This window comes from Exophiala spinifera (genome assembly GCF_000836115.1).
Source record: "Exophiala spinifera strain CBS 89968 unplaced genomic scaffold supercont1.1, whole genome shotgun sequence".
Taxonomy (NCBI): domain Eukaryota; kingdom Fungi; phylum Ascomycota; class Eurotiomycetes; order Chaetothyriales; family Herpotrichiellaceae; genus Exophiala; species Exophiala spinifera.
In genome coordinates, this window is record NW_015622513.1 from 1,640,070 (window position 1) to 1,668,039 (window position 27,970).

The 27,970-nt window shown below is 52.0% G+C and overlaps 12 protein-coding genes across 12 annotated transcripts; 4 read left to right on the forward strand and 8 right to left on the reverse strand.

Annotated features, from left to right (window-relative positions):
- Positions 1-453: 453 nt before the first annotated feature.
- Positions 454-2,253, forward strand: PV08_00619 (uncharacterized protein; the record flags this gene model as incomplete). The annotated part of the gene is made up of 2 exons (XM_016374984.1): positions 454-2,055; positions 2,104-2,253. 2 exons carry the CDS (start codon positions 454-456, stop codon positions 2,251-2,253), a joined length of 1,752 nt encoding a protein of 583 aa, XP_016240260.1.
- Positions 2,254-2,560: 307 nt separating this feature from the next.
- On the forward strand, positions 2,561-3,883 carry PV08_00620 (uncharacterized protein; the record flags this gene model as incomplete). The annotated part of the gene is made up of 1 exon (XM_016374985.1): positions 2,561-3,883. One exon carries the CDS (start codon positions 2,561-2,563, stop codon positions 3,881-3,883), a length of 1,323 nt encoding a protein of 440 aa, XP_016240261.1.
- Positions 3,884-4,729: 846 nt separating this feature from the next.
- On the reverse strand, positions 4,730-6,579 carry PV08_00621 (uncharacterized protein; the record flags this gene model as incomplete). The annotated part of the gene is made up of 3 exons (XM_016374986.1): positions 4,730-5,638; positions 5,743-5,827; positions 5,897-6,579. The coding sequence occupies 3 exons, from the start codon at positions 6,577-6,579 to the stop codon at positions 4,730-4,732; spliced, it is 1,677 nt and encodes a 558-aa protein (XP_016240262.1).
- A 1,338-nt stretch (positions 6,580-7,917) lies between these two features.
- On the reverse strand, positions 7,918-10,050 carry PV08_00622 (uncharacterized protein; the record flags this gene model as incomplete). Its single annotated transcript, XM_016374987.1, has 1 exon — positions 7,918-10,050. One exon carries the CDS (start codon positions 10,048-10,050, stop codon positions 7,918-7,920), a length of 2,133 nt encoding a protein of 710 aa, XP_016240263.1.
- Positions 10,051-10,343: 293 nt separating this feature from the next.
- Positions 10,344-11,567, reverse strand: PV08_00623 (uncharacterized protein; the record flags this gene model as incomplete). The annotated part of the gene is made up of 2 exons (XM_016374988.1): positions 10,344-11,501; positions 11,550-11,567. The coding sequence occupies 2 exons, from the start codon at positions 11,565-11,567 to the stop codon at positions 10,344-10,346; spliced, it is 1,176 nt and encodes a 391-aa protein (XP_016240264.1).
- Positions 11,568-12,017: 450 nt separating this feature from the next.
- On the forward strand, positions 12,018-12,670 carry PV08_00624 (uncharacterized protein; the record flags this gene model as incomplete). Its single annotated transcript, XM_016374989.1, has 5 exons — positions 12,018-12,048; positions 12,129-12,155; positions 12,211-12,259; positions 12,307-12,322; positions 12,374-12,670. 5 exons carry the CDS (start codon positions 12,018-12,020, stop codon positions 12,668-12,670), a joined length of 420 nt encoding a protein of 139 aa, XP_016240265.1.
- Positions 12,671-12,936: 266 nt separating this feature from the next.
- On the reverse strand, positions 12,937-15,605 carry PV08_00625 (uncharacterized protein; the record flags this gene model as incomplete). The annotated part of the gene is made up of 2 exons (XM_016374990.1): positions 12,937-13,796; positions 13,901-15,605. The coding sequence occupies 2 exons, from the start codon at positions 15,603-15,605 to the stop codon at positions 12,937-12,939; spliced, it is 2,565 nt and encodes an 854-aa protein (XP_016240266.1).
- A 755-nt stretch (positions 15,606-16,360) lies between these two features.
- On the reverse strand, positions 16,361-18,266 carry PV08_00626 (uncharacterized protein; the record flags this gene model as incomplete). The annotated part of the gene is made up of 5 exons (XM_016374991.1): positions 16,361-16,469; positions 16,528-16,646; positions 16,704-17,382; positions 17,452-17,609; positions 17,682-18,266. The coding sequence occupies 5 exons, from the start codon at positions 18,264-18,266 to the stop codon at positions 16,361-16,363; spliced, it is 1,650 nt and encodes a 549-aa protein (XP_016240267.1).
- A 945-nt stretch (positions 18,267-19,211) lies between these two features.
- PV08_00627 (uncharacterized protein) lies at positions 19,212-20,692 on the forward strand (the record flags this gene model as incomplete). Its single annotated transcript, XM_016374992.1, has 7 exons — positions 19,212-19,360; positions 19,416-19,451; positions 19,558-19,851; positions 19,904-20,040; positions 20,097-20,292; positions 20,345-20,559; positions 20,607-20,692. 7 exons carry the CDS (start codon positions 19,212-19,214, stop codon positions 20,690-20,692), a joined length of 1,113 nt encoding a protein of 370 aa, XP_016240268.1.
- A 297-nt stretch (positions 20,693-20,989) lies between these two features.
- On the reverse strand, positions 20,990-21,967 carry PV08_00628 (proteasome subunit alpha type-5; the record flags this gene model as incomplete). The annotated part of the gene is made up of 5 exons (XM_016374993.1): positions 20,990-21,266; positions 21,322-21,668; positions 21,729-21,807; positions 21,875-21,887; positions 21,943-21,967. The coding sequence occupies 5 exons, from the start codon at positions 21,965-21,967 to the stop codon at positions 20,990-20,992; spliced, it is 741 nt and encodes a 246-aa protein (XP_016240269.1).
- A 769-nt stretch (positions 21,968-22,736) lies between these two features.
- On the reverse strand, positions 22,737-25,424 carry PV08_00629 (uncharacterized protein; the record flags this gene model as incomplete). The annotated part of the gene is made up of 1 exon (XM_016374994.1): positions 22,737-25,424. One exon carries the CDS (start codon positions 25,422-25,424, stop codon positions 22,737-22,739), a length of 2,688 nt encoding a protein of 895 aa, XP_016240270.1.
- A 411-nt stretch (positions 25,425-25,835) lies between these two features.
- On the reverse strand, positions 25,836-27,392 carry PV08_00630 (uncharacterized protein; the record flags this gene model as incomplete). Its single annotated transcript, XM_016374995.1, has 1 exon — positions 25,836-27,392. One exon carries the CDS (start codon positions 27,390-27,392, stop codon positions 25,836-25,838), a length of 1,557 nt encoding a protein of 518 aa, XP_016240271.1.
- Between the last annotated feature and the right edge of the window lie 578 nt (positions 27,393-27,970).

The following is a 27,970-nucleotide window of genomic DNA, read 5'->3' on the forward strand; positions in this document are numbered from 1 at the left end:
TTTGGTTTTGAAGAACATGACTAGCAGGCATACAAATTCGTTTCTCGCTTGTACTGTAGCATTCTGAATATCAGTTGAAAGGGACGAATGTGTAGATATATGTGCTCCGTGCTCATACGGGAACCGCAGTTGTCCAGTGCGTCCGCCATCCTATTCTGGCTTGACGCCCGTGCGGCTGCATATCGGTACCTGACTAAACTGTTATGGGGGTTAAGTCTGTAGCTAAAAACAGGCCTCGGGCTTTCAGCAGGCGCCCCTGAAGGAGACCCCTGCGCAGGACTGGTGGGAGTCAGACCCCCCAGCGGCCGCCACCCTCGGCCACGCCGCCCCTAAATTGATCGCTGCCGACGGCTTAAAACCTTTACCCCAGACTTTTCTATGAGCCTCATTCACGGCCTCTTCTGCCTCCTCCCTGCATTGCTGTTTAAGGTCAGCCTTCCCTTGCCTGCGAGAATGGCTGGTCCTGCGCGTGCGACGGGTGGAAGACGCCTTTGCAACTGTATTACACTCATTGCTGTTTCTGTGACCACACTCCTTCTTTTTCGACCTATCGTCTCCTTCGTTTTGCCTCTAAACATCGACAGCCCCCTGCAGACCACAATCGTTCCCAGCAGTTTCAACTGGGCGGCTTTGAGACCTTACCATCCGCCGACGTCCACTACGCCCTTACCAAGTGGTAGATTCCATTCTTTTTCCGTTCAACATGATTTTGAGCCCGAGTCCCGCTCCGATACCTCGAAGCGGCTATCACGTCGAAAGGCCGTCGAATCTGCCTTCAATAAGTGCTGGAAAAGCTACAAAGCCCACGCGTGGCTGAGAGATGAATTGGAACCATTATCAGCATCAGGAAAAGACACATATGGAGGCTGGGCTGCTACGCTAGTGGACTCGTTGGACACTCTTTGGATCATGGACCTGAAGTCTGAATTCCGCGAGGCGGCGAAAGCGGTTGCTGTCCTGGACTGGGCCAATACTACAGGCACAGCCTGCAACATGTTTGAAACGAACATTCGTTATCTCGGAGGCTTACTCGCAGCCTTCGACTTGAGTCAAGAGCCGGTTCTCTTGGCCAAAGCCGTCGAGCTTGGTGATATGCTGTATGCTGGCTTTGACACTCCCAACCGGATTCCTCCGTTCTGGCTCAACTTTGAGCAGGCGAAACAAGGATCGCTGATTGCGGAGACACATCAGATTTCTGCTTCGGTCGGGTCGTTCTCTTTGGAATTCACTCGTTTATCACAAATCACTGGCGACTCTAAGTACTATTCGGCTGTGGCACATTTGACCTCAGTCTTTGCAGAATCTCAAAACTCCACCGCCATGCCGGGGATGTGGCCTACGTTCATCGATGCCCGAAATGCAAGATTCGATGAGAACAGCTTCACCCTGGGGGCGCTGGCAGACTCTCTTTACGAATATCTGCCTAAGATGTACTCGCTGATGGGCGGTCAAGAGCAGATATACGAGAAGATGTATCTGGATGCCATGGATGCGGTCAAGAAGTATTTACTCTTTCGGCCAACGACCCCAGACAACAGAGACATTCTCTTCTCCGGCAGTGCAACTGTCAGTCAAGGTGTCGTCACACTGGGTCACGAAGGACAACATCTCAGCTGCTTCGCTGGAGGGATGTTCATTCTTGGCGGAAAACTCTTCTCCCGGCCTGATCATCTCGACATTGGTGCAAGGCTTACCCATGGCTGTGCTTATGCCTATGAAGCATTCCCTACTGGGATCATGCCGGAGATATTTGACATGATGCACTGCGCGTCGCTTGATGGCTGCGAGTGGGACGAACGGCGATGGCAGAACCAAGGCAATCTCGACCTACCACGTGGGTTCGCGCGTGTACGATCTGCATCCTACATCCTTCGTCCCGAGGCGATCGAAAGTATTTTCATCCTGTATCGCACCACTGGTGACACGAAGTTGCAAGACCTGGCTTGGCGAATGTTTCAGTCAATCCAAAAGGCCACCGAGACACCGTACGGCAACGCTGGTATTGAAGACGTTAACGCCGTTGGCGGCGAGATCAAACAGAAAAACTCCATGGAGGTATGTTCGAATGTGTTTGCGTGTAGCACAGTGACTGACCAATCTCAGAGTTTCTGGCTTGCCGAAACGCTCAAGTACTTCTACTTGATCTTTTCTGAACCTGATCTCATCAATCTTGATGATTACGTGCTGAACACCGAGGCGCATCCACTGCGGCGCCCAGTGCCGCATCCATCTTCACGAGTGTCATATAGTTGAGACCGTAGTGGGTAGAGATATCCCCATGAGAGAATCGAAATAATATGGTCGAACCCGCCGTAATGAACTGGCGCTTCCGGCGCATCGACAAAGAATGACCTCAGCCTTGTGCAGCATCGGCGCTACTGTCCGATCTTCTATGACGCGCCCTGACTTCGATCCGCGTTTTTCTCCACATAATTTTTTCATTAGATTGAATCGTACCTCGCATATATGATATATTCTCGCGTTCATCTTGACTTCTGGACAGGCGGTTCCAACACCCACGGCCACGGAGCGCCACAACCCCCTGTGATCATAGGCTCCGATGAGAGTGCCACTGTTGAGCGCACACAAATGCTGCTCACACCCAGTTCGACTCCCCGGAGCTCTTGACTCTCGTTCGGCACGCGGGCTTCTTCCGGTTGCGATTCAGCGTCGAAACCAATCGACGACACTTCCCTCTCCGTCTGCTCCGTCAAAATCCCTTCTAGACCGGACGGCTCCTAACCCCGCCACGTTGTACTATGACTCTGATGCAAAGTATCACCGAATATCCCTGACACCATTACCCACCCACGTCCAGCGCAGTATAAGCCAAGATCTTTCCAGCACACACCCGGCGCCGCTGGACACTCCTCCCCCTCTCAAACGGACAGACTATGACGACGGCCAGATCCCTCTGAAAGACAAAGTCCATCGCCTCTTCAAGGTCGGAAAGGCATACCTGCAGTTCTACAAGACGGGCCTCAAGAACATATGGCGCAACTACAAGGAGCTGAGAGCCATTCGTGCCAGATTGGGCACGGACAAGCTTGAGGATCTGATCAAGTATGGCAGACCTCGCACTCTGACGGAAGGGCGGGGCCCACGGAGTCGACAAGAGGGCGTCAAGGCGACAAATGACCAGATACCTCCACTGACGAGGCGAGAATACCAACTGGCACTCCGCACCCGGCACGACCTGTTCAAACTGGTCCCTTTCTCCTTGATACTTGCCATCTGCGGCGAGTTCACCCCTCTGGTCATCCTGGCCACGGGGTCTGCGGTCGTGCCGTTCCCATGCCGAATCCCGCAGCAAGAACGGCAGGACTTCATGCGGCCTCTGAGCGTTCAACCCGCCGTCGACAAAGCTCTCGAGCGCGTGGCCGGCCCAGCTCGCGAGCCAGAAACCAGGCAGGCAGCGTCCCGGCCTGTCGTGAATTGGGACTGGCGACAGGAGTTCATCTATGCTCACCGACTGCACCTGAACCCCTTTCTGACACCCGTACCGCTCCTGGGCGCGCTCTGGCACAGGATCTACGTTCTCCCGCGCCTTCGCAAGCACTGCCACCATATCGTCTGCGACACCATCCTCATCAGGCGCGAAGGTGGCTTCGCCCGGCTGTCACCTCGAGAAGTGTTCCGGTGGAGCTTGAACCACGGCCTCCGCAGCCTGACACACTACGTGGATGACAGATCGCGTCGGGGTCTCCCGATCGATCCTGACTCTCCAGACTTGAAGAAAGCCCTGCTCCCTGTCGTCCAGGCCGAGGCCGACTACTTGCTCAGCGTGGACTGGTCGCGAGTCAAGCCCGAGGATCACTGGCGCGCCGCTTTCCGACCCGTCGGAAGCGTGACACCCGATGATCGGAACGTTTTGCGCCGGTGACCATCCGGGCTTCGCCAGAATGGACTGGCGGTGTTGTACTGTACAATAGAGGCTATGGGCCGATGTTGATTGCGCCTGCGGCCTTCATAATCAGCAACGTCTTGAGCACAAAAATGGACTTTTGCAGCCTGATCAAGGTTGGTACACCTCCCCGTTCCATGTCCCTGTAGATTTGCGGACTACCTTCTCTTGTAAATGTTCCTTTCGGCGTCAACTTGATCCCTAACTAGTCCTTTCTGCCCCACGCCCGTTCTGTGCACACACTTGACAGAGCCTGTGCCGGGGGGCCATCGTCGTGCTTTTCGGTCAATGACCCGCGCCTGCACGTTTCAGTCGCGTCCAGCCCTCCACGACGCACCATACAATCCCAGTTTTTTTTTTCGGCCCAATGGCACCCTACAAGAAGTGAATGGATCGTTCGCTGTTGGTAGAACAGGCTTCATGGATTGACCCACCCACCGACTCTTGACCCGTACGAACAACCAGGAGAGACGAGATCCGGATGGGTACGTGGACGAGCGTGAGGATGAGGTCGAAAAGGGGCTATAAAGACCCTTGTTCTTCATCCCAAGCCCAAACAACCAACACTGTCTATCCTCAACGTAGGGACGACTCCAACATAGCCGAGTTTCGTGCATAAAGGTCATCAAGAGATCACTTGATATCGCGTCCGCTCAAGCAACTGTAAGTACACTTCCTAATCCGCCGTCCGACATCGAGACTATGCAAGAAGAACCTTGCTACGCCCCAACACGACAAGGGTCCTGAATGACTGGATACATACAGGATATCATTTACCCCATTAATTTACCGGATCTGTCGATTCTCTCTTTCTGTTCCTATTCTTTACTTCCAGCCCCGACCTTCTGTTCCTAGTCCCAACCCGGACCCTCCTGTCGACCCACTCCACGCTCTGATGGGTGACCTTACCAAAGGCACGTTGCTAGATACACTTCCTTGACGTTTGTGTGTGGGGATGGCGGGCGACACAGGTGTAGAAGAAGAGAACGTAGATGCCCTGGCTTTTGAACCACCGTTGATGAACTTCCATTCTACGGCTCCGTCATGGAAGATGCCAGTTTCCGAGAAGAGCGCCGCGCCGGAACAAATCATGTCGTGTTCTGTCTTGCCCGGGTTGGGTCGGGTCACCAGAGGCCTCACGGCCAGTTCTTGGCGCAAGTAGGGCTCGATGGCAGAGTCCGCGAGAGAATCCGGGATGTCTCTCTTCTCATAGTCCTTCAGATCTTCGTTCCAATGCTGGCGATCATCGGGGGCCATGCTGACTTGTATAGGGAATTCGTCTCTCTCCGACGTCTTCCAGAGGTCGATGGCCTCGACGAACACCTCGAACAGATCTCTTCGAAGGTCCTCAACCTGGTCATCCGCCAACAAAGGTTCCAGAGGATCAATTATGTTGTGGTAGATCAAGGAGCCAACAGTCTTTTTCGTCTGGACCTCGTCGTCGAGACGATCCAGAACTCTCATGGTGGAGATCTTCCAGTTGCGCCTTTCCGGATCTCCCCGGTCTCGTAGGTGATCATACATAGTGGGAAGAAGGTCTTGGTCTTTGCCCGGCGAGGATAGACAGGCGGAGAAGAATGGCCTCCACAGATAGGTTTGGATGACGGTGTTGATGATGTTCTGAATGGCAGCAAGTCGGAGGTGCAATGAGCCACTAGAATCCGACAGTGGTATCCCTTTGAACACGGCGAGTTTCTTTTTTCCGGTCAACTCTTTCGAGATAGAAGCAGGATCCTGCACATGGTTTCAGTGTCAGTGGGGTTATCTATTGTCCTAGGCACTGCCGACCCCATTGCTATCACCGAGGAGGTGATGTCGTTGGAAATTCCTGGACTTACCTCTATGACTTCTTCCGGAAGCCTGCCAAAGTAGGCCTTTGCGATGTTCCCGATGCTCTCAAATAAAGCTTTGTAATGTTCCTCACTGAGATCAAAGAGTTAGCCTCATCCTTTGGTTGTGTCAACATGAAAAGAGCTTGACCCAATAACTTACTAGAAGGTCGTTGTGACTGGCGCCTCCGCATTGTACGGAGCCCGCAATTGTTTATTTTGCTCTTCGAGGCGTTGGCATTTTGCTCTTTCTCCATCAAGCTCATCAGAGGTCAATTTGAGTTCACCTTTGAGTGATCTGTTGGCCTCTATACGCTTCCTGATTTCATCCCTCATTTCTTTCTCTTTTTCTGTAAAATGTCTCTCCATGTTCGACCGGTCATCGGCAAGCTGATCCTTCAAGGCTTTCTCAAGCTCTTCATATTGCTTCTGCTTCTGCTCGCCCGCCGCCGCTTTTCCCCTCCATTCTGAGATCTCTCTATCATGGGCCTGCTTAAGCACCTCGATCTTAGACTCGTGTTCTTTTTCATTGTTAATGAGAAGATTAGTGAATCCTCTCTGAAGAACTTCAAGGTCATGAATCTTTTGCTCCAAGACATTATCTTCTCCATAACGATTTTTGACCGTGGACACGACCTTTCCATGCTTGCGGAAAGTTTTTTTCAACCCCTCAACGGCCTCGTGCATGAACAACCACCCTTTGTCAAGTTTCGAGATTTCAAGATTAATCTCATCGTTGAACATGCCAAAATGGGTCACATCCGGAGGACGCTCAGCTTGGATCCCGGTACCATTAGTCACAGTGCCATTTTGAGTTGACGTTCGATCAACACCAGATGATGACATTCTTGCCCGGCGTTCCTATAATATCACCATTGCCCGTAAGTCAGCACAGCTCCTCGGTAGGGACAGTCAAGTGACGACATGCTTGGAATGCTCTTCTCTTACACCGCACGAAACGGAATGGATGCAGAATTTTGTACAATTGGGCTTCGATTAGGGTGCATTCGCAATTCCCGAGCACGGAAAATCGATAGTTGGGCAATTTGTAATGTGTTTGAGACACAGGCAGCGGCGGCATGTCCCCGATAGAGTCTGGCGATGCCTGAGGAAGATATATTATACGAGCTTGATGCGAAAGGATGTGAATTTGTCCTTCGACAGCAGTGTCGTTCGAAAGTCAACACTCTTTGGACAAACCGCCATGCAGGCAATTGGTGGCATGACCACACTGCAGCCACTCCAACGTGTCTGCACATGAGTGAAGGGAGATCATCCAGTATGACTCTGAAATGGTAGGGTTCATATGCATGTTCTCGTAGAGGGGGGTGATAAACAGTCTCTACAGGACTCTCAAGTTGTGATCAATTGTTCGTCGACTGGGCGTATGTCGCTTCCTGCAGACGCACCAAGCTCAGCTGCAAACTGTAGTTCGTGCAAAGGACATCGCCATCATGGTGAGAGGCAGTAGGTGCGGATACCACACAAATGACCCACTTATGTGCGATGTGTGATGTGCAAGCTGCGAGCCGTCTTGATTACGACAAAAGTGTGCGAGCTGCAATTGGAGCTTGCTTCACCCCCCACAATGCAAGAATGCGTTGTCAGCTGCAGAATGCGCTTGATGACAGTCAAATGGCAGCGATGAAGGAGCTACAGGGCGGGTAATCGCTGATACTGTCAACTCTCCAAGCAATCAGGCCCATCTCGTAGGTGAGGTACTTTAGGCGTACATTTTGAACGAGCGGCGTGGAGCTTCGAATGGGCTCGGTCTCAGAACACCAGCAGTCCAAGATATCTGTGGACCGAATTTACAGACAGTGCTACGTATGCTTCGGATGGCTGCAAGACCGGCTCAAGACCAAGTCCAAGGATGATAACAGCAGCCTCCGAGGGGGAACACGGTTGTTGGAAGGCACGTCTCATCTCTATCCGTCGCATGTGAGGCGCATGCTTGAAGATTGCGTCGCATATGCATGAGGCTGAAAGCATGCTTCGAACGGGCCCGGTCGTAACCGGTGTGTGATCTCAGTTAATATCAAGCCAACACAACGATCGTCGAGCAGGAGCCTTAGCGGTGAAGGGATCAATTTGAACGCTTAACCACGTTGATATGCCGGGATGCTTGAGCAGGAAGGACACTGGTGCTTCAGTGGTTGGGGGACTCGCCTTATATTAAACCCTTCAGCGCATTCTCGCAGCGTTCCACATTTCGTAGTGGCTGAGCATCTCCCTCGTTATGCTCTTTGGGGTGGTTCTGATAGCTTCTTTGACATCTTCGGCTATGATGCTGTCTCGATCAGTGTCGAATGCAAACTCTCCTGCCTCCTGGCATATGGCAACGACTTCTGCCCCAGAAAATCCAGTTGTATCCTCGGCAAACTTTTCCACATCTTCCGCCAAGCTCTTGTCGGGCTGGTACGGTATCACACTGAGATGTTTGTGGAATATCTCCTTTCTTGCCTCATAATCGGGTGGTCCCACGTACACCACGTTATCAAATCGCCCAGGCCGCATCAAGGCAGGGTCAATATTCTCCGGTTTGTTCGTTGCGCCGACAATAAAGACATTTCTCAATTCTTCGAACCCATCCATTTCATTGAGGAGCGTTGTGAGCACGTTCAGATCGCTCCCTTGTCGACCACGAGAGGCGATTGCGTCAATTTCGTCGAAGAAGATGATACTAGGGCTTGCAGCACGGGCTTTCCGGAATACTTCTCGAGTGGCTCGCTCGCTTTCGCCGACATACATCGATATCAACTCGGCCCCCTTGACCGCTAGGAAGTTTGTCCCTGCTTCAGCTGCCAGAGCCCGCACTAAGAGCGTTTTGGAACACCCCGGTGGTCCATATAGGAGCAGCCCCTTTTTGGGACGGAGGCCAAACTCTGCCATGCGGCTTGCTTGTTTGAGTGGTCGTTGAACAGCATTTTGTAGTTGACGTTTGGTAGAGTGCTGCCCACCTATGTCCGACCATCGGACCTTCGGTTTCTCGAGGAATATTTCCTGGAGAGCAGATGGTCGAACATATCTCAGCGCTTGATCGAGATCCTCTACTGTCACAATCGGAGCTGTAGTCTTTGGGGACGAGCCGTCTGAAACTTCGCCATTGACTTTCGAACTCTCGTTAGGAGAAAGTCCACGTAGGCCAAGCCGATCATAGCTCAATTTGATCGTTTGCCGCATGAGAGAGTAAAGGTCGTCGCCAACATAGCCATGCGTTCTGTCTGCCATTTCTTGCAAGATGGCGTCGTCAATGGCAGATGCACCATTGTGAAATGCCTGGAGTATCTCTTTTCTTTGAACTGCTGAAGGGATGGGAAGTTCGATCTCGCACCCAAACCTTTTGGCTGCTCGAAATGACTGGTTGATGTCGTTTGGATGTCGGGCTTCTCCTACTATGAGTGTTGGGCTGCCTCGGATCTGTCGAAACAAGCTATCGAGCTTGCTTGTCACGTTGATGGACCCAGCTGCATTCGGGACAAGATATCCAGGTTGGACAATGACCAATTGTGGCTGTGCGGATATCTGTACCTGGCTACCGGGCTCCCAATATGTAACAACCGACCACTCTGCACCCGAAAGCTGTGAGATCAGTTCCGTCTTACCAGTCCCTTTCGCTCCGTAAAGAAGTATACCTTGTATAGGTTCATATGACGGTAGATGGTTCTGCTCGCTCGGACAACACAAATCTCGGACAATGTCTTGAATCTGGGCTATCTCCTTGTCCAAGCCTCCCAGTCCCTTAGGCTGAAAGTCGATCTCAGCTCCTTCATAGACTTCTGGGGAGCCCCCGGCATTGGTCACATGGAACCGTGTCTGTTGGGTGACCCTAGCAATCATGTCCTCGTTTATTGATATGTCTTTGACGATGAACTCTCGGTCGTGATCGCCTAGTTTGAACAAGATCTTCTGATCAGACACCAAGAAAGCGTCTTTGCCTCGAAGAGTAAGCTTTGCATAGACGGAGTAATCTTCAGCACTTGATTCACTAAGTTCCCCGTCGCAACATTGTAGAACGACTGTGCTGGCGTCCTGGATGGGTCGTAAAGATCGTCCAATCGTGATCTTGTCAGACAACTTGAAGCCGTAGACCTCCTGTAGCAATTTCGATGTCTGCACGACCGTGTCCTTCATGCCAGCACCGGAAGCCTCCCAGGCTATTGCCAACTTCTTGCGACCCGTATCGCCGTCATCAATCCTACGCAATTCACAAATGTCGCCTGGTTTCAACTTTAGCGACAGCATGGAAACGGCGGTCAGCCGGACACGAAAAGGGTCCTTGTCCGAATTGGATGGACGGACTATGAAGCTCGACATCTTGAATCACATCCATCTGTCTCTAGGAATGGTACAACACCGTAGAAGGGGGCAGTTTCGATGCCGAAATTTCTTATGGGTGAAGGACTATGGATTTTGTATGCCTTGGCACTGGCAAACGACGTGTCTGACAAGGACCCACCAAGCAACAATCGAAAAGACACGAGCTCACATATTGTCAGACAAAAACCCACTTCTGCTTTGCGCGAGGCTGTGATCATTCCATGACTATGGATACCATCGAGGAAGTCCCAAACGTATGAGAAACCAATAAACTGCTATGGTCGCACGTCTCATTCAAGTGAGTCAAGGGAAGGCTTTTTGCTCGCACTTCGAGTCACCCGCTTTGAAATCCCGTTATCGTCCACGGCATCGCGACCTGTGGCACCATGACTGCCGTCAACTGCTTCATGGCTAGTCGAGTCCTCGTGCTGACCTTCCTCTGGTTCTTCGTGATCGCTCGACATTGCTGGCACTCTCTCCCATTCTTCACCATCGTGTAGATTCGACACAGCTGTGATCTCCTTGACTACTTTAGCACCTTCACTCTCTACACCATTCCAAGCTCCGCAAGTACTGCATCGCCATCGGCCGAGTTCTTCGAGCGTCTTGACACCGGGAGGGGCCTGACCATTGACAAGGCGACAATTTGAACACAGAAGGACCAATCTATTCTTGGCAGCGGTCTCATCCTCTCCAAGCATCACGTCGAGTATGCGATCATACCAGTGGTGGGTGGTTTCATATGCTGTGGTTGGTGGAGGGGGGTCTGCAAAAGCATTTGGAGCAAACCCAGGAACATCAGAACTCATATCCACAGGGCTTCTGGCCATTTCAACAGCCAGTGGCATCTGGACATGCGTCGGAGAGGCAGGAGGACTTCCTACCTGAGGTGGTAGACCGGCAGGCGCCTGGACATTTCGTCCAGGTATATTCGCCGTAGGGGGGGGTGGTAGTCCAGTCCTCTGTGGATGCCGCTCTGGAGGACGATTGACTTGTCGTTTCGCACCTTGTTGCGGTTTTTTTGATGGCGATTTGGACGGTGGAGCGCCTCCATACTTCTGCAGCAGCTCTTGAGTGCTATCATATTTTGTAGCCTTCTTCAAGTCGGCAATCTTGGACTCGCGCTGTTTCTGCAGATGGTCCAGGTATGATTGTTGCCGATTTACCCTCCAGTCGAAAAATGCAGTCAACAGTTTGCGCACTGTATAGATAATGACCGGTGCACCCACTAAGCCTGCATAGTGATACCAGAACCAGGCATCGGGGCCCAGTACAAGAACCACGACAAGTGTATAGAGGAGGTAGGTCAGCGTGGTATAAAGCGTCCATAGTGCCTTTGCTCGGCGCGCTCGAGTCCTGGTGGTGTCAAGGGCAAGGTTGGCATCAGTGATCTGGGCGGACAGCTTCGAAAGAGCTTTCTCAAAGGAAGCAGGAGAGTTTGCATCGCTCTGGGATGGTCAGTTAGTCGTTCAATGGTGGTTGGGATAGTTCCTTACCCTCCAGAGCCACGACATGCTGGCTTTCCTCATCGCTTCCAAGTGGTCGACATAGAGTGGAGGCGTCTGCCGATGACAACAAAGATTTCCTGTCACCAAAGAGTCGAATCCAAGGTCATGGTCGAGGGCGAAAGTCGTGACAGCCGCCAGGAAGAGAAGACTGGGTATTACTTCAGGCACTTGGATGAGTATTTAGCGCAGGCTGCGTCATTCCTGCCGTTGTCCGCCCATTTGGAGAACAAGACACGAGACGCGTATTTTATTTCGACCCCTGCATCGCCGACTTTGGTTGAGAACAGTTAAGCCCTTTTCCAACACCAAGCGCACCCTTTAACTACTCCCTACAGACGACAGACGGGAACTTCGCAAGTCATTGTTACGCTGCTCACGTTTGCCTCGTCGATCTCACCTGCCCAAGATCCGACCAACCCTCGTCCGTTGACAGCGCTCCCGCAGCTCAGCTTCACGATGCCTAGCATGTGGCTCACAGATGTGCAGAGTATGTTCCTCTCATAGCTAGCAAGCAATGCGCTCGCTCTACCGTCGTTCGATAAATTCCACAGACTAATTGCCAGACAGAAATCGGGGTCGCCTTCTGCTCCGGAGGTAAAGCGCAACATTCAAGTCTCCTGAAGGCCCTCAACTGATTGCATTGCACTAGGTGGATTGTTCCTGGCAGGCGGTGTCCTCATGTTCTTTGATCGGTCTATGTATGTCTCCTTACACATCCTAAGGACGATGCTAACAAGGCGAGCAGGCTAGCGATGGGCAACGTGAGTCTGGCGGCTTCCTCCTTACCGATATATCGTCTGACTCTGCACTAGATACTCTTCCTCATTGGCCTCACGCTCATTATCGGGATCCAGAAGACGATCATATTCTTTGCGAGGCGCCAGAAACTCAAGGGAACAGCGGCCTTCATGGCCGGCATCCTTCTCATCCTTATCCGCTGGCCACTGACTGGGTTCCTGGTTGAGCTCTACGGCATATTCGTCCTATTTGGAGACTTCTTTGCAACAATCGCGTCTTTTGCCGGCAACATCCCTATCGTGGGTCCATATATTCAAATGTTCTTGCAGAAGATATCATCTGGAAGAAGGAATGCAGAGTTACCAGTATGAAGGAGTATAGGAACAAAATAGCCTGACGCCGATTCCGAAGATACGGATGAGCTTTCCTCAATTATCTTTTCATGTAGGACCAAACGGATTTTCGCAAACAGATCATTGCCTCATTCCCGCGCATAGCAGGTCTGTGACCAGATCAACAAACTCTTGCGCACATTTCTGGGTATCATACGAGACATGAACAACAACAGAAGGAGGCGTGTTGCACCGGCAAAGATGGGACGGAGCCACGCAAACATTTCTTAGAGTTCACCTTTCTCTCATACTCCATATCCGACACCAGTCATGTCACCAGACCCACTGCCAGGCCAGCCTGGGAATCCCTGAGCGTTCACATCAGGCGCGGTCGCTAGCAGATCATAGCCCATACCCATGCTCCAGAGCATATCATCCTCGGTCTGCCATCCACCATACGTCCCGGTTGACGTAGGTTGGCTATGTGGAGACAAGTACGCATCATAAACACCTCCAGCATTTGGGTGGGACTGGGATTGCGGAGTGTATGCTGTTGGAGAGAGAGTATTGTGCTGCGGGGCTAAGATAGCAGATGTCCCGGGGCCATACACTTCTGATTGGGCTTGTTGCGGCATCGAATGTGTGGGATGTGTATATCCGGTGGCATGTTGGCCGTTGGCTCGTGCGGTCATAAGGGCTTGACCATGAGCATGGCCATTCTCCGCTTTGCCTGTTACCGCTTGTGCTCCCATATTACTCTTGAGCAATCTTTCGAAACCATCAGCCATTGCGTATAAGATGTGATTCTTACCGGCTCTACAACTCCTGAACAAGTCGATTACCGCTTCGATCAGTGGCTTCGTTTTCTGATCCGGATCGATAGTGACGCCAATGCCGGCCCAGCGAGAGGACATCTTGATCAAAAAGACGACGGCGAAAGCAATGACAGTGTGCAAGTACAATGGCACCCCGACCATCGAGTCTCGTATCGAAGGTTCGTCGAGGACAACGATCAAGATCTGGTGGGCCGAGTTTATGGCCTGGGACGCGAGCGGCCGAAGACTAGTTGGGAGAGTCGATGTCGAGGAGATGGTGGACAACGACCGCCCCCGTAGTGCGAGGGAATTGAGCATCATGGATGCGAAGTAGTAATGTAAATCGACGCCTGTAGTATTTTCTCACAGTCAGGTTTTTGTCATCTCATGGTCTCCTTTTCCTTTTCGTCCACGCTTGGGGGTCTTCAAAACAAAAAAAGAGAACAAAACGTACCGACGGCGGGGTAATCCCCGATATGTGCATCTCTGTTCAGGGCGTGGCGAAACTGGTACCTCCATCTATCTAGATCCTCGATGAAGCGTGCGTGGGTACGCAAAGACACATCATCTCCATCCATCAGTCTCTCCGCTTCCAGCCCGAAGTGCCCGTACGCCTGGCTCAGTATAATGAACAGCGTGACCTGCGACAAGACCCGGCGATCGCTGGGCGTGCACTCGGGGGCGCTGAGGAAGACGTCGTATTCCTTGATCGCTTGCAGCTCGGCGGTCACGGGCGGCCGACCGTAGGCGATGCTGAAATGGTGATCCAGGACGTAAAGCAGGTACCAGAGCCTCGCGCGCTCAAGCTGGGCAGGGCGGTCAGGCTCCACGTCGCCTCGGGTGCTGCCGTTGTTGCTGTTGCTGTTGCTTCCGCCGCCGGAGTCGTGCTCCTGGGGCTGGGGAGCAAGCAGCGACGGTGGTGGCGGTGGTTGTGGTGGTTTCGACTGTTGGCGCACGGAATAAAAGGCCTTGTAGAACGCCTGGTGCAGGTTGAGTTCGGTGGCCATGCGCACGCAGTGCCCGGACAACTTCCAGCTCAGGTCGGGCAGCCAGAAGGCGGCGATGCAGAGGGCGCGGACGTCCTCGAGGGTGTGGAAGCGGTCGAAGAAGCTCGTGGCGATCAACTCCCGGAGGTGGCCGTGGGCGAGGGCGTAGACGTGCTCGCGGCCCGGGATGTGCAGGCTGGTCACGGTGACGATGGCGGTGAAGAACAGGGTCGACGACTCGCGGACCGACTGCAGCGAGCGGGACTCGTCGATGGGCGCGTCGAAGAGGTACCGCGACAGCGTGGTCTTGAAGAGCGCGAACATGGCCTCGGCCTCGTCGACGCTCAGCACGCCCAGGGACACCATGTCGTGGTGGTCCATCTTCTTCCGCGAGTTGCGCCGCCCCGCCGGCGCCCCGTGTTTGAGGAGCCGGCTGCGCAGCGACGTGAGCTGCGTCACCTCGTACAGAGAGCCCATCGGTGCCGGCGCCATCTCCGACGACGCATTCTCCGGGTCCACGGTGCCCGGTGGTTCCCTGGAGTTTTCGCGCGTGGTTTGAGAATGCGACGGTGGTTCGGTCGGTGCCAGGAGTAAAGAATGCCGCTCCTCCTGGTGCTGCTGCTGCTGCTGCTGCTGCTGTTGATGATGATGATGGTGATGAGGAGGAAGAAGCTGGATCGATGGTTGTTGATGGTGAGATTCGGAGACAGCAGAAGATTGAAACTGAGCGTACGAGTCGAGTGAAGGCATCTTGAGATGCGAGAGGATGTCCTCGACCGCTCGGTCCAGACGGACGACGTGCGGATGAAGACGGCCATCTTCGTCCTCGAGACTGTAGCGCATGCGTTTGGACGTGATGCAGTCGACCCCGAGGCGCTGGCAGCGAGAACACCCTGCGTCGCCGCGCTCGAGGCTGTCGCATTTGACTTTGAGTTTGCGACACGCCAGACATGCTCGGCCCTTGCGCGAGATGTGTGGTTCCGAGGGGAGATGGTCGGCGGACCGTTTGCGACTGTGCGCTCCTTCTGGCGCCGTCGAACCACCTGCCACGCCGTCCATGTCGATGGTGCCGGTGGACCAAGATGCCTTTTGGTCACTCATCCGAGTGGGATGGCTGGGTGGTGACGGGCTTGATTGGCGGTGTTGGTTCACGTAGTCTTTGGCCTCGGTCATGGCGTCCCATCTGATGCGAAGTATTCCAGTAGTTGACGAACCATGGACAGCCAAAACTTTTACGTCAGGGACGTGGTTGACGATTGATGGATTTTCCCACGCGTGACGGTGAGACGCTCGGCTGATTGACGGATCGACTTGTCTAAGCGCTGGAGAGGATCAAGACTCACTCGGTAAATACAAGCAGGAGAAAATATCGTGTGTAAATTTCCCCGCATGAACGACGCACAAGTACATAGACATGCGAGTAGTCAGGGAGTCGGCGAGTCGGCGAGTAGGTCCCTGTACGATGAGATACTCGGTGCAGTGGACACGACAGACGTTTACTACCTCTTTGCTCCCACCAGATGCATCCTCCTTGTCAATGCTCAAAGGGGGGCATTTGTACAGACCATTTAAACGTCTCATTGGACACCCAGTCGGACCAGATAGTTAGTTTTTTGATTAAGGTACCTACCTATAGGTAGGGAAATAGGTACCCAGTCCAGAACTAGCTATGCCTAGAACGAGTACTTTAAAACAACCCACCTCCGTACTTTGTTCATGACGACGTCTATTGGCCAAAAGAGCGTACCAAGAGATCCCTGGTTGGCCTGGATTCGTCTCCCTTGAGCTCCGATGTCACAATTGAGAGACCACAAATATCCCGTGCAGAGTATCACATCTTTGGGGTGTCTATGCTATCTCCCTGAGGTACTCATTTATCTCCCGTCGGGTCGAGGTTGTAGGGTATGATTAGGCATTGTACCGGCTTTTCAATGCGCGAAGCGGAAGGTCAACATCTTGTTGCCTTTGTCGGTAGTCGTCGCCAGATATTCTCTTTGCTGTGCACTCGTCATTGAGTTCCACCTGAGATCTCGGACCCTGTAGACACCGTGTTAGATCATGGGCGGACCTTTGAACGATTCATTCTCCGACGTACTTGTTCCTCCAAACGTAAAAGCCTTTGGCTCCCAGAAAAAGCAGCATGTTGTACGCACAAATGGCGATAAGAATCTTGTTCCCAGTGCGGTACATTGGCTTGTCATTATTGCGATAGATCTGTAAAGTGCTGTTAGCGATGTGTTTTCCAACACAGTGATTCCAAGATGAACCCACATTCGACCCAATGATGTTGCTTGCCTGTACAAACATGTTGTACAAGGCCGAAGCAACAGTTCTTGTTCGTACAGACCCGGCATTGCGGCTGGTGATCGCCACATGGATAGCGTGGACATATGGTGTACCCACCAGGAGAGTTACCAAGGTATACTTGACCCACCGTGAGGCTCCAGCAGGGAGCAACTCCGAAGCAATAAGCAGTGGCATAGCCCAAATTTGACTGACGAGACCGGTCAAGAATCTTTGGTTTGTCTTCTCTGAAACCCAAGTCCAGAAGAGCAGATTGATGATGAAGAGGACGTACGATGGAATCGTGAGCATGTTGACTTCGAATCGACCAAAGGATTGCTTGAGAATGAGCGATAGGTACTGCGTCGCCGGGTAATTGACAATGAGGAATGAGAGGCCAATCAAGTAGATTGGCCACATTTCCCAGTCGCACATGGCATAGTACAGCAGCTTCGGCGTGACGGCTTGCCGATTGTGCATGTCTCCTTTCGAAGGGTCGTCACGAAGGATACGATTGACCATGATCTTCTCTTCTCGCACGGAGAACCAACCATCTTTTCCTCGAAACCTAGAAGCCGTTTGGCAGGGTGAAGGGGGCATATAGAAGTATGTAGCGATACCGATAAGACCAGTCAATGTCCCTTCCAAAGCAAACAGCCATCGCCATCTGTCAATTGTGAAAGTCAGGACTGGTTCCTCTGACATATGGATTACTGCAGAGCAGGAAAACACTTACCCGGCAAGACCATTGACTCCGCGCATAGTGAGAATGGCAGCAGCCAAAAATGCACCAACAATGCTTGTTGCTTGATAAGATGTCCAGAACCATGCTAGTCGAGCAGGAAGCTCCCTTCCCTTGTACCAATAACTGAGGTACAGGATTGTATCAGGGATCTGATGGCGGGTCAGCCACAGAGACTTTCGGAGTTTGAACAATTCGAGAAGGGTGAGAGAGTGTCAACTTACGAAACCACCTTCATTCAAGCCCAGCAACGCGCGACAGGCATAGAATGACGATTTCCCACTGAGAAACGCCTGGCAACTGGCCACAATGCTCCAGCTAATCATCTGAATTGGTATCCAGCGGTCGGGGCCCAGCTTTTTTGATATTAATTGCGATGGCAGTTCTGCTGATAAGAAGCACACATAAAATATAGTCTGACCATAGTTGTAGTCGTTTGTGTTCAAGTTGAGATCTTCCAACAAGTTGTCGCTCAAGGCCTGGACAATGTTTGCTCTGTCGAGCTGAAGCGCAAAAAAAGTAAGGCAGACCCATGTACAGATCCTCAAGTCTATCTTGCGTACAAGCTTCTTCTCCTCGGCAGGATCCCATTCAAACTCAGGGTCCCAGCGATGGCGACCTTCATACTTGTCAATGGGCACATATGTGTCTTCACCGTCCACATGTATGAACGTTTTGTCCTCGGCGTAGGAACTGCCTTCAGAGCTGGAACAATCCTCGACGGGACCCATATCTCTTACTGTCTCCTTTTTCAGATCGTGGTCTAGCTCCAGCCCGGACGGACCAGCGTTGAAAGACGTTCTCGCCATGAGGACGGACCGTTACACTGCGGCCTGTTGATCTGAGAGAAATGTGCAAGAAGTTTGGAAGGATGTCGAGGTGGCATTCGCATGGGACCATATAGACCTACCATCTTGTACAGCATCTCTTCCCGAAACCGATGTAGAGCAGCGGTATCCTGGCGAAAGCATGATGATCTGCATGGAAATATGCAGGAAGATAGACATTGCAACAATTACGTGCTCTCGAGGGACCAACCTACGATAGGATGAAGATCAGCCCCAGATCACAGAGACAAACAGCCCTGAGAGATGACCCTCTCGAGCCGATACCGATGCCGGCTTGCACCCCGATCCACGCCGGTCTTACTCGAGGCGAACATGTGCAGGCGCTGTTTGGAGTCTTTGCAGAGCGGCACAGGCAGAGAAAAGTGATGCTTCTAACCTACCCGTACCATTGGAGCGATGGGGACGTCCGGCCTTGGGGGTAGCCATGCTTAAACGCCACGAATCTCTATCCTTCGCAACCTTTACTTGACATGATGCTTATCAGTAAACATGTCGAACCACGCACTCGGCCGGGTCATTGTCCGTACACACAAGAGCCACGTTGTGTGAGAAAGACGTGGAAAACACCTTCCATGTTGAGGCGATGTGGATGATCACGCAATTTCGAGGAAGAAGACGCAACGTTCAGCTCCACCCAATCATGGCCATCGCGACCGAGCACAGTTGCTACTCCGTTTCTGGATGATGTTTCCTTCTCTGATTTGATTGACGACGAACCGGGCGGGGTGAGAGTCGATTGCGTGAGTGAGCATGCTGGTGTCGTGTTGCGGAAAAAGTCGTTGGAGATGGTGCCATGCCGAATACCCAGCCTGCGATATAAAAGTGACACGGCCCCCTCTCTGCGGTTTCTTCGCCAGGTGAACTCCAGGATCATAGAATAGATCGCCGAAGTTAAAGAGCAGAAACATGGCAGCAGTATCTTCAGCCACCCTCCCGTCCGTTTTGGATAAGAGTGGCGCCTCGGTGGGCGCATACAAGGACATTTCCACCACCGATGTTAAACTCGATAATGAATTGAAAGGCACCGGCAAGTTTGCCGCTGCCTCTTATCCACAGTGAGCAAGGGAGACATTCGAAGAAGCATCACGAGTCATTCTCACAATGTTGCAGCTATTTGCCGGTATGGGATAATGAGAAGGGAGTAAAGTAAGTCTCGAGCGAGAACGCTTGATCCAATCCCCTCTACGTCTTTAACCCACAAAGACCCCGTGGTTTCGCCGTACGAAAACTGACATATCTTTCTTCCTTCTAGATACCCTCCACTGGAGCCATTTGAGCATTATGAGCATGGCAAGGATGCCGATCCCACTTTCCCAAACCTCCTCAAGGAGGGCACCCATCTCGAGAATATTACTGCCTCGATCGGAGCCGAAGTTACTGGAGTACAGCTGTCCCAGCTGAATGACAAGGGCAAGGATGAACTGGCTCTTCTGGTCGCTCAGAAGAAAGTGGTTGCATTCAGAGATCAAGACCTGGCGTCGCTGCCAATTGAGAAAGCCCTTGAGTTTGGCCGCTACTTTGGGAGACTGCACATCCACCCAGCCAGGTGAGTGGAGGCGTCGAAGAGCGTATCGACCATCATCTGACCTCGAACCTAGTGGTGCACCAGCGGGATATCCTGAAGTCCACCTTGTCCACCGTGGTGCTGAAGACAAGTCCTTCCTTGATCTTCTGGAAAGTCGCACCAACTCGATCGCATGGCACAGCGATGTCTCGTATGAGAATCAGCCTCCTGGTATTATTGCTCGCACGTGCAGCTCTGAATGATTGTCCATCCTAACTGTCGCGCAGGAACAACCTTTTTGTACGCCCTCGATGTGCCTGATGCCGGCGGTGACACCTTATTTGTCAACCAGGCCAAAGCATATGAAAGACTTTCACCTGCTTTCCGGGAGCGTCTCGCTGGTCTCCAGGCCGTTCACTCCGGTTATGAACAAGCCACCAGCGCGCTGAACAGAGGCGGAGTCGTGAGACGAAACCCAGTCTCGTAAGCATTGTCCGTTTTTGAGATCTTAGCACAAGGCACTGATATCCCACAGATCGATCCATCCTCTCGTGAGAACTCACCCGGCAACCGGTGAGAAAGCACTTTACGTCAACCCGCAATTCACCAGATACATAGTCGGCTTCAAGCAAGAAGAAAGCGACTACTTGTTGAAGTTTCTTTATGACCACATTGCTCTGAGTCAGGATATCCAAGCAAGAGTCAAGTGGGCCCCCAATACCGTGGTTGTCTGGGATAACAGAGTGACTGGTGAGTGCTCGCAACTAAACAGGCTGAATCCTGCTAACACGGATTAGCACACTCTGCTCTCATTGACTGGGAGGATGGTCAGCGCCGACATATAGCACGTCTAACTCCACAAGCCGAGCGTCCAACGGAGTAAGGCTGTGTGAATATTTGGTGGATAGAGTGATAGTCGTAGTAACGCCAAAAAACACATGACATACACAGGCGAGGTTCAAGCAACGGCCAAAAAAGACATCTATAAACATTAGTAGCATTTGTACAGTGGATGTAAACGAAATCGAGAGCGGCATGGGGTAAATCCATTCATTTTTGACATTGTGGCATCTCACACTGCCTACCGCCCAGACCTTTATGCTTGTTTGCATTCCCGACTCCAAGTGATGCTCGTAATATGATGTACAACGGCTGCAAAAGTGTCATTGAGAACAGGTGTCTATTCACCCTCCAGTCTTGCGACCACACTGCTCATCTCTTCATCGCCGTAGATTCTGAACCCGGCTTCTCGCGTGACGCTGGCAAGTTGCACGTTCTTCGCATCTAGCTTTTCCTCCATGACCTGCTTGAGCGTCTTCAGTACCAACGTCTCGGCTTCCTCTAGTGTCAGCGATCGGTGGTACTCGGACTGTAGCTCGGCCTGGGCTCCTTCGCTGCCGGACCCGATGGCTTTTGCGTCATATCGGTAGAACGTCCCTGATGGTTCGGCATGATACCTGTGATGTGTCAGGGAATCATCGACATGTCTCAAAAGGGTCTGGGTATGCTTACAGTTGTGGTCCATTGTCTTCGTCCCAGCCGGCAATCAACAACGCCACGCCAAACGGTCGACTCATTATAGACTCTTCCCCTTGCGCACCTTCACCGAACCGTAAGGCAAGGTCACAAATGGCCTGTGTGCAGCTCTCCACGCCCAGCTTCTCGTTGTAGTTGAATTGATGGTTCTGAGACTCGACTCGTGCATGTTCAATCATACTCCGCGCGTCTGCCTGGAGACCTGACATGGCACAGCCTATGTGTCTGTCGATCTCGACAATCTTTTCGATGCTCGACGAAACGAGGAGAGGGGACGTTACGCGTTTCTCGACACCGAGAAGAACGCCATGCGAAGTGGCGACCTGGAGTGAAAGTCAGTGACAGGGCGACAATGGTACAGACGGTCGGTGTTGCGTGCGTACTCCGATGGCTGTGGAGCCGAGTTTGATGGCTTCGAGTGAGTATTCGACCTGGAAGAGACGACCTTCGGGAGAGAAAGTGCTGGGGCGATGTCAGTAAGCGCCTCATTGATGCTTCGCATTCGCATTCGCATTTCCGGTCGACTCACTTGATTCCTCGATCTGGAAGTGCACAGTTAGGATTGCATTGGCCTGGGACAGAGTACGCTGCACTTACCGTATTCTGATCGAGCGATAAACATTTTGGCAGATCAGTGGACGTAGACTCTAGTACGGGACTGTGATTGTATTGCAGAGGGAACAGATCGAATGTGTAGAGGAGGTGAGATAGGATGGCTTCGTGAAGTTGGTGGTGCGTCTTCAGTCGGTGTATCCGTTTCAATATCGCCAGGCAAGCTCAAGCATGCGCAATGCTCGCCAGCGACCCCAAAAGTCCGCGGCAGACGCGCCAAGATCAACCGAGCCATGATTAGCCTAGTGGCCAGCCTCGCCATGCCAGCCTCGTTACTCCCCTGACTTACCTTCGTCGTGGACGCATAGACGCATCTCCAGTCTTGCATTGAGATACTACTGCTACGCCGTCCATTACTTTCTCTTGTATCATAGGACAACAATGCAACATTTCTCCGCAAGAAGTTGTTTAAGCAATGTCTCACGGCTTGCTATAACTATCCCATTCTAAACATGCCCTTGCCTCAGCGCAAACTCGATGGGGAGAGAGCAATATGGCGAGGTCAGCCACGTAGCAGACGCTGTACGGTACCGAGATCTCGCTCAATCGCGCTAGAGCCGTTGCAAGCGCGGTGGAGGTTGTCACAGAAGGCTCACATTGATCATTTTACAATCGTCCAGATCAGCAACCATTGCAACATTCATGATCTAATCATACAAGTCGTCAAGGTCATTACAAAATAGCCAATAACGAGGCGCTCGGTGCATTCCGGAGGGCACCGACAAAGGAGACAACTCCATTATCCACAAAGCAGCTTATCGGAAAAAATATCGAACGTCTTAACCAAACAAGTCATCCCGTTTCTGCACATCAGCGTTTGTCAATCTTCCGCACAGACTAAGCAATGACACTGTTTCGGTGGTAGCAAACCAGTTCAGAGCATCGATGAGGATCTTCAAGTGCCGATTGAAATGCTCTTCATATTTCTTGATTGACTCTTCGATCCTTTTCATTCGTGCCGGGTCCGTGGGTCCGTGAACACTTTTGCCAGCCTGGATGCTGGGGTCCGCTTCGTAAATGGACTTTGTGATATACTCCACATACGAGGCAAACATGCCACAGCCCGTCATCAGCTTTGCATGCAATTTGAGCAACTTGGCTTGAGTAAGCCCGAGGTCTTTCATGCATGAATCCAGCATGTCGACATGGTCCTGCATCAATTCGTCCACAGTCGGCTTTGATTTCACGGTCAGGCCAGACTTGGTTTCTTCGACATCGTCACATTCTGCATCGTCCACTTTGACCATCAACTTCTGCCAGTTGGGCTCGATCACTTCCGCAGTCGCAAAGAAGAGCATTTGCTGAACGAAAACAAGCATACGTGAGCGCAAAGTCCAAACCCGGCGCTTCCACATTTCGAATCTCTTGTCTGAAGATTTGTGAATCCATGCCTTCTCTTTGGTATGCGTAGACCAACATCCAACTAATTGTGTTTCGAGATGTCGTAGTGCTAGAGTATAACGGAAAATCAGCTGATATCGCATCACCGTTTTTCGACTGATGATAAGTGAAAGAGGAAAGGGAACAGCATAGTCCAGTTCTAGTGCATCGAACCCTATGATGTCCTTCTCATCTTCCTTTTTGTCCTTGCTTTGTCTGTCCGCGGAGGAGCTCTGAGCAGGGGTCTTGTATTGATCCGCCATCGAATCTGGATTGTCCTGGTCAATGCCTTGCACATTGACCACTTTGATAAGCCACTGAGTTAACCCAACGGAATTCATTCGGACTCTAACATCCTCTTTGAATGGGTCTGCAACTGCGATGCTGCCAGGCTGATGCAGTACCAAGTCAAGCAAAGACTGTAACTTCCCAAGGTTAACATCACGCTGCTTCTTTCGCAACTCTGAGTCACTCAGTTCGAGGAAGTAGAGGAAGAATTCGGCCCGGTCAAGGAAGAAATAATGCTTCATCGATCGTAGTCGGCTTCTTAGCGAGTTCTTGGTGAGGAGAAGATGCAGCAGCTCTTTATTAGCGAACGAGTATGCATTGTTGACGTTGTCGAGAAAACGAGGGTCGTCGAATGTGGCAGGTGTGTCCACGATCTTACTGCTGATATTGACACCGCCGCATTCTCGAACGACGTTGAGGTACTTCCCAGCCAGCAAAACCTTCTCCTTGACAGACTCCAATTGAGGAGGTACTTCCTTATCACGGATATAATACCTCTTTTCCCAATACTCATCAGTATAGTCTTCATCCAGGCGCTCCCGTTTGATGCTCGCCCTCTCACCAATTAGAAATTCCGAGTGAGGGTCATTGATACCACCACGATGTAACCACTCATTAAGCATTACCATGTATGGCCGACTTGACTCTCGCAATAGCATCTCTAGAATTGCCCTTGCAGCTGGATCTCCAGAAAATGTGGACAGGCGATGTGACAATAAACCCAAGACATTACCGCCAATGCAACGCTTTTTATTCAAACTTCCCGGCAGCAGGTCCCCACCTTCTTTGAGACGTTCGATGATGTTGTCGGGGTCAAAATCGTCCAAAGAGTCGTCGAGATCTTCCTCGAGAAGCGAGTTTCTCTTCAGCAGCTCTTGCGCAAGGGAATATAGCTGGGCCAGACATTGCGCGGTAGGAATAATCGCAATATGCATTTGATGCAGCGTGAAGTTGGCGTCTGTCAGGACTTTCATTTCAAGCTGTGCAATCAAGATGAGGTAATCTTTGAGCAGCTTCCGAATTGCCGCGCAAAGAGCATGATTGACCGAACCAAACTCCTCTTGGCTTTGTACCTCAATGAAAGCCTCAATCGCACAATGATGCGTCGCCATGGAGAGCATGGATGACGTAAGATCTTTCAGGCTTGGGTCAAGGCCAGGTAAAGGATCAAAAGCTGGTCCATTAAGTCGTTCCTTTTCCTCTCTGGGGTTGTAGGTGTCACGGAACCTGATGTACTGTCCTTCAAATCCCATGAAAACGTACAACAGGTCGTCTAGAATCGCTTTTTCCTGCTCTTGCATAGTCATGCCACCAAGTGGTGTCGGGTCGAGGTCCACTGGCGCAGTTCGTGATAGAGGTGGTGAGGTTATTCGGGTCGCAAGTGGTGCTGATGAGTGCGGGATCAAGGACACAGTCGGACCCCACGTCAGAGCGTTTTCATCTTTGTTCGGGCGGCTCTGTACTAGACTTGGTGTGCTTGTTTGGCGGCCATGATAGCTTTCAGTGACCTTGACTCCCTTCTTTGGGCTTATTCTGGTGATGAAGGTTTCAGTTGTTGTGATGGTAGCCTTCTCTTTTCGCCGATCCAGTCCACTGAACCGGTTCTCGCTTTTTGTGTGTTTATGTTTCCCGTCCGTCGCTTCGCTGTAGCCGTCTGGAAATATGGGGGAGGCGGTATCGCGCGCTGACGGTCTCTCGTAGTCTCGATATTTTGCAGAGTTGACGCGTGCAGGGCCGCTAGAAAACTGTGTGCCTCGTCGATCCGTGGCTGACGCACTTCTGTAGTGCAATGAGGCCATCGTGCCAGGCTCTCACCATTTTGCTAGCCCAAAGAAAGCCACAACGTTATACAGTGGAAGCGCAGCAATGTATTGGGCTTCGATAAACCCCGTGAACGCGGGCGTCTTTAGAGCGACGCGTTGGTCAATCACGTGCCGAGGTTTTACCGGAGTATACCTGAGTAGAGTAACACTTGTACTCGGACCAGCGGGCAGCACATTGATAGCGTTCAAGATTGATTGTAGTTGTACATGGCATATTTCGCAAGCGCGCTGTGCTACTATGAGGTATGATTCAAATGAAGAGGGTGCAGCAATAGAGCGCATCTATGGGCTCGGGTGTCATGTATTGAGAGCGACGACCCAGCATATCGCAAAGTCCGATGATTTAGAACTATCGATATAGATTGCCGCTTGAGGACCAGACCCAGCTCATCGCGTCTTGTAAACACATGGCTTTAGAACCTTTGCCTCTTCTTCAGGAGAGATATCTTCGTCTTCGTTTGGATTAGGTACAAACTTCATCTTCCCGTTCTGTAAGCGCTGATATTCATGGCCGTTCCACTTGAGTCCCTTGTGCTTCCCAGCTGTGGGAACGCCAGACTTAACAAATACCATGCTAACAAACATCTTGTTGCTCTTGTCGACCGAGCCTTCTCGCAGGACGAACCCACGTCGCGAGAATACTTTGACAAAAGCCGAGATGTCCGTCTCGTCGTCAGCATTGCCATCGGCTTCTTCCACAAAGACATCGTGGCCAATCCCGTCTCCGTCCTCGTCAGCGTTCTTCTTAGGCTTCTGCTGCTTCCGTCTTTTGCCAACGCTATTCTCAACAACACGCCCTGGACCCCGTGTGACTCGTCCGAACCGCGATTTCACTTCCGCCACCCACACTTCACCCTTTCCGTCACCACGAAGGATGCGCCATGCCTCTTCTACGAATGAGAGCCAATTCGTGCCCATTAAGCTGAGACAAAAAATGGCAATGTCTGCCTCACCATCACGTAGCGGGAGAGAGGAGATGTCGGCCTTTGTGACAAAGGGATTCGCAGCGTGGAGGTCGTAGTTGTGAAATTTGAGGTGTAACTTCCTGACTAGAGTATGACAGCCTCGTGCGAGGGGGGCGTCGCCACAGCCTAGGTCGGCAATCGTACAGGAATTCGTCTTGCGCCGGGGCAGTGGGAGGAGATCTCCTTTTGGCGAATCGAGCGGTCCGCGGGTCCTGATCGTGACGACATATTTGTCCACCGGGTTTTGCGGCCATGAATCTTTGACTTGTTGAGAGAATCCGGCATGATACTCAGCGAATAGGTCAGGGGAGTTGGTAAAGAGGGACATGGCATCGGTGGACGAGGTCGTATATAGTGTTTCATTGAGATGGCGGAAGCGGGCCGAGGTCAATTTGGAACGCATCTTGAGCTGGAGAGGTGTGAGATTGGCCGTCGGTGGCCGTGTTGGCAAGGATCCATTGAGATTCTTTGCGGACGAGCTCTGAGGAAGGTCATCGTCCTGCTCATGGGTTTTAGCAACGTCATTCCTACCTCTTTGCTCGACAGATGGAGGGCCACTTTGAACATGGATTTCCTTGTGTGGCAGAGAGTCTTCATGTTTGCTGCCACCGCCCTTGTTCTTTTTTGTCCCTTTTTCCTTCGTCCCATTCTTAAACGGAGCCTTGTCTCTCACATTTTCGGTGACAGCCTGATTGGCATCAGGCTTAGATGTGATACTCTTCGGGTGTGACTGAGCCCTTGGCTGCGGTTTCGCGGTGTCAGGTTTCTGTGCCAGCTTTGCATCCTTGCGCAGACCCCAAAGTCTTTCTAGGTCGGCGCCGCTGATTTTGGAGGTCGGTTCATCATGTAATACATTCCTTTTCCGCTTCTTGTTTACCAAGGGATCACTTCGTGTGGACTGAACTTGTTCTGGCTTGCGAGCTTGTTTCTGCTGCACCAGGGACGCTGGGGAGACATCCCACCCTGGAACAGCGAACATGGAGACGGCGTGGAAGTAGTTGTCAGGGTGCTAGCGCGGCTGTAGGTCTCAGCTGGTTCAGCCTGTCGCATGAAGTATGGCTTTGGCAGGATTCTCGGTTTGCGCAGGTGGTGCACAGTCGATATAGCGTCACAAAAAAAATTGTACTTTAGCCTTGCACTTGCCAAAAACAGAAATGGAATTTGCCGCGCCGAAGAAAAGGGCACGCCGATTAGCGGACTCGCGATGGTTTCGTGGGGCAGGTCTGGCGGGCGCTAAGGGGCTCCAGCCTACAGGGTTCAGTCACTAGGTACCTCTTAATTGTATACCTTAGGCAACTACTGAGGATGTGGCTAGTTGGGACTTGCTTATTGCAGGCGGACTCTGGGGTGGGGCAGTTTCTCTTGCTGCGATCGCACCCTCAATTTTCTCCATTGCTCTTCTCCTCCACGAGTCATCATCCTCCTCCTCTCGTCCTCCCCAGTCCCTGGCGAGGGGCCGCAGATAATGACTGTCGCGCTGTTGCTCCATAAAAGGGCCGACAACACTGCTTCCCATGGCCCCCAGACCAGGACAGACCAGGACAGACGGGGACAGAC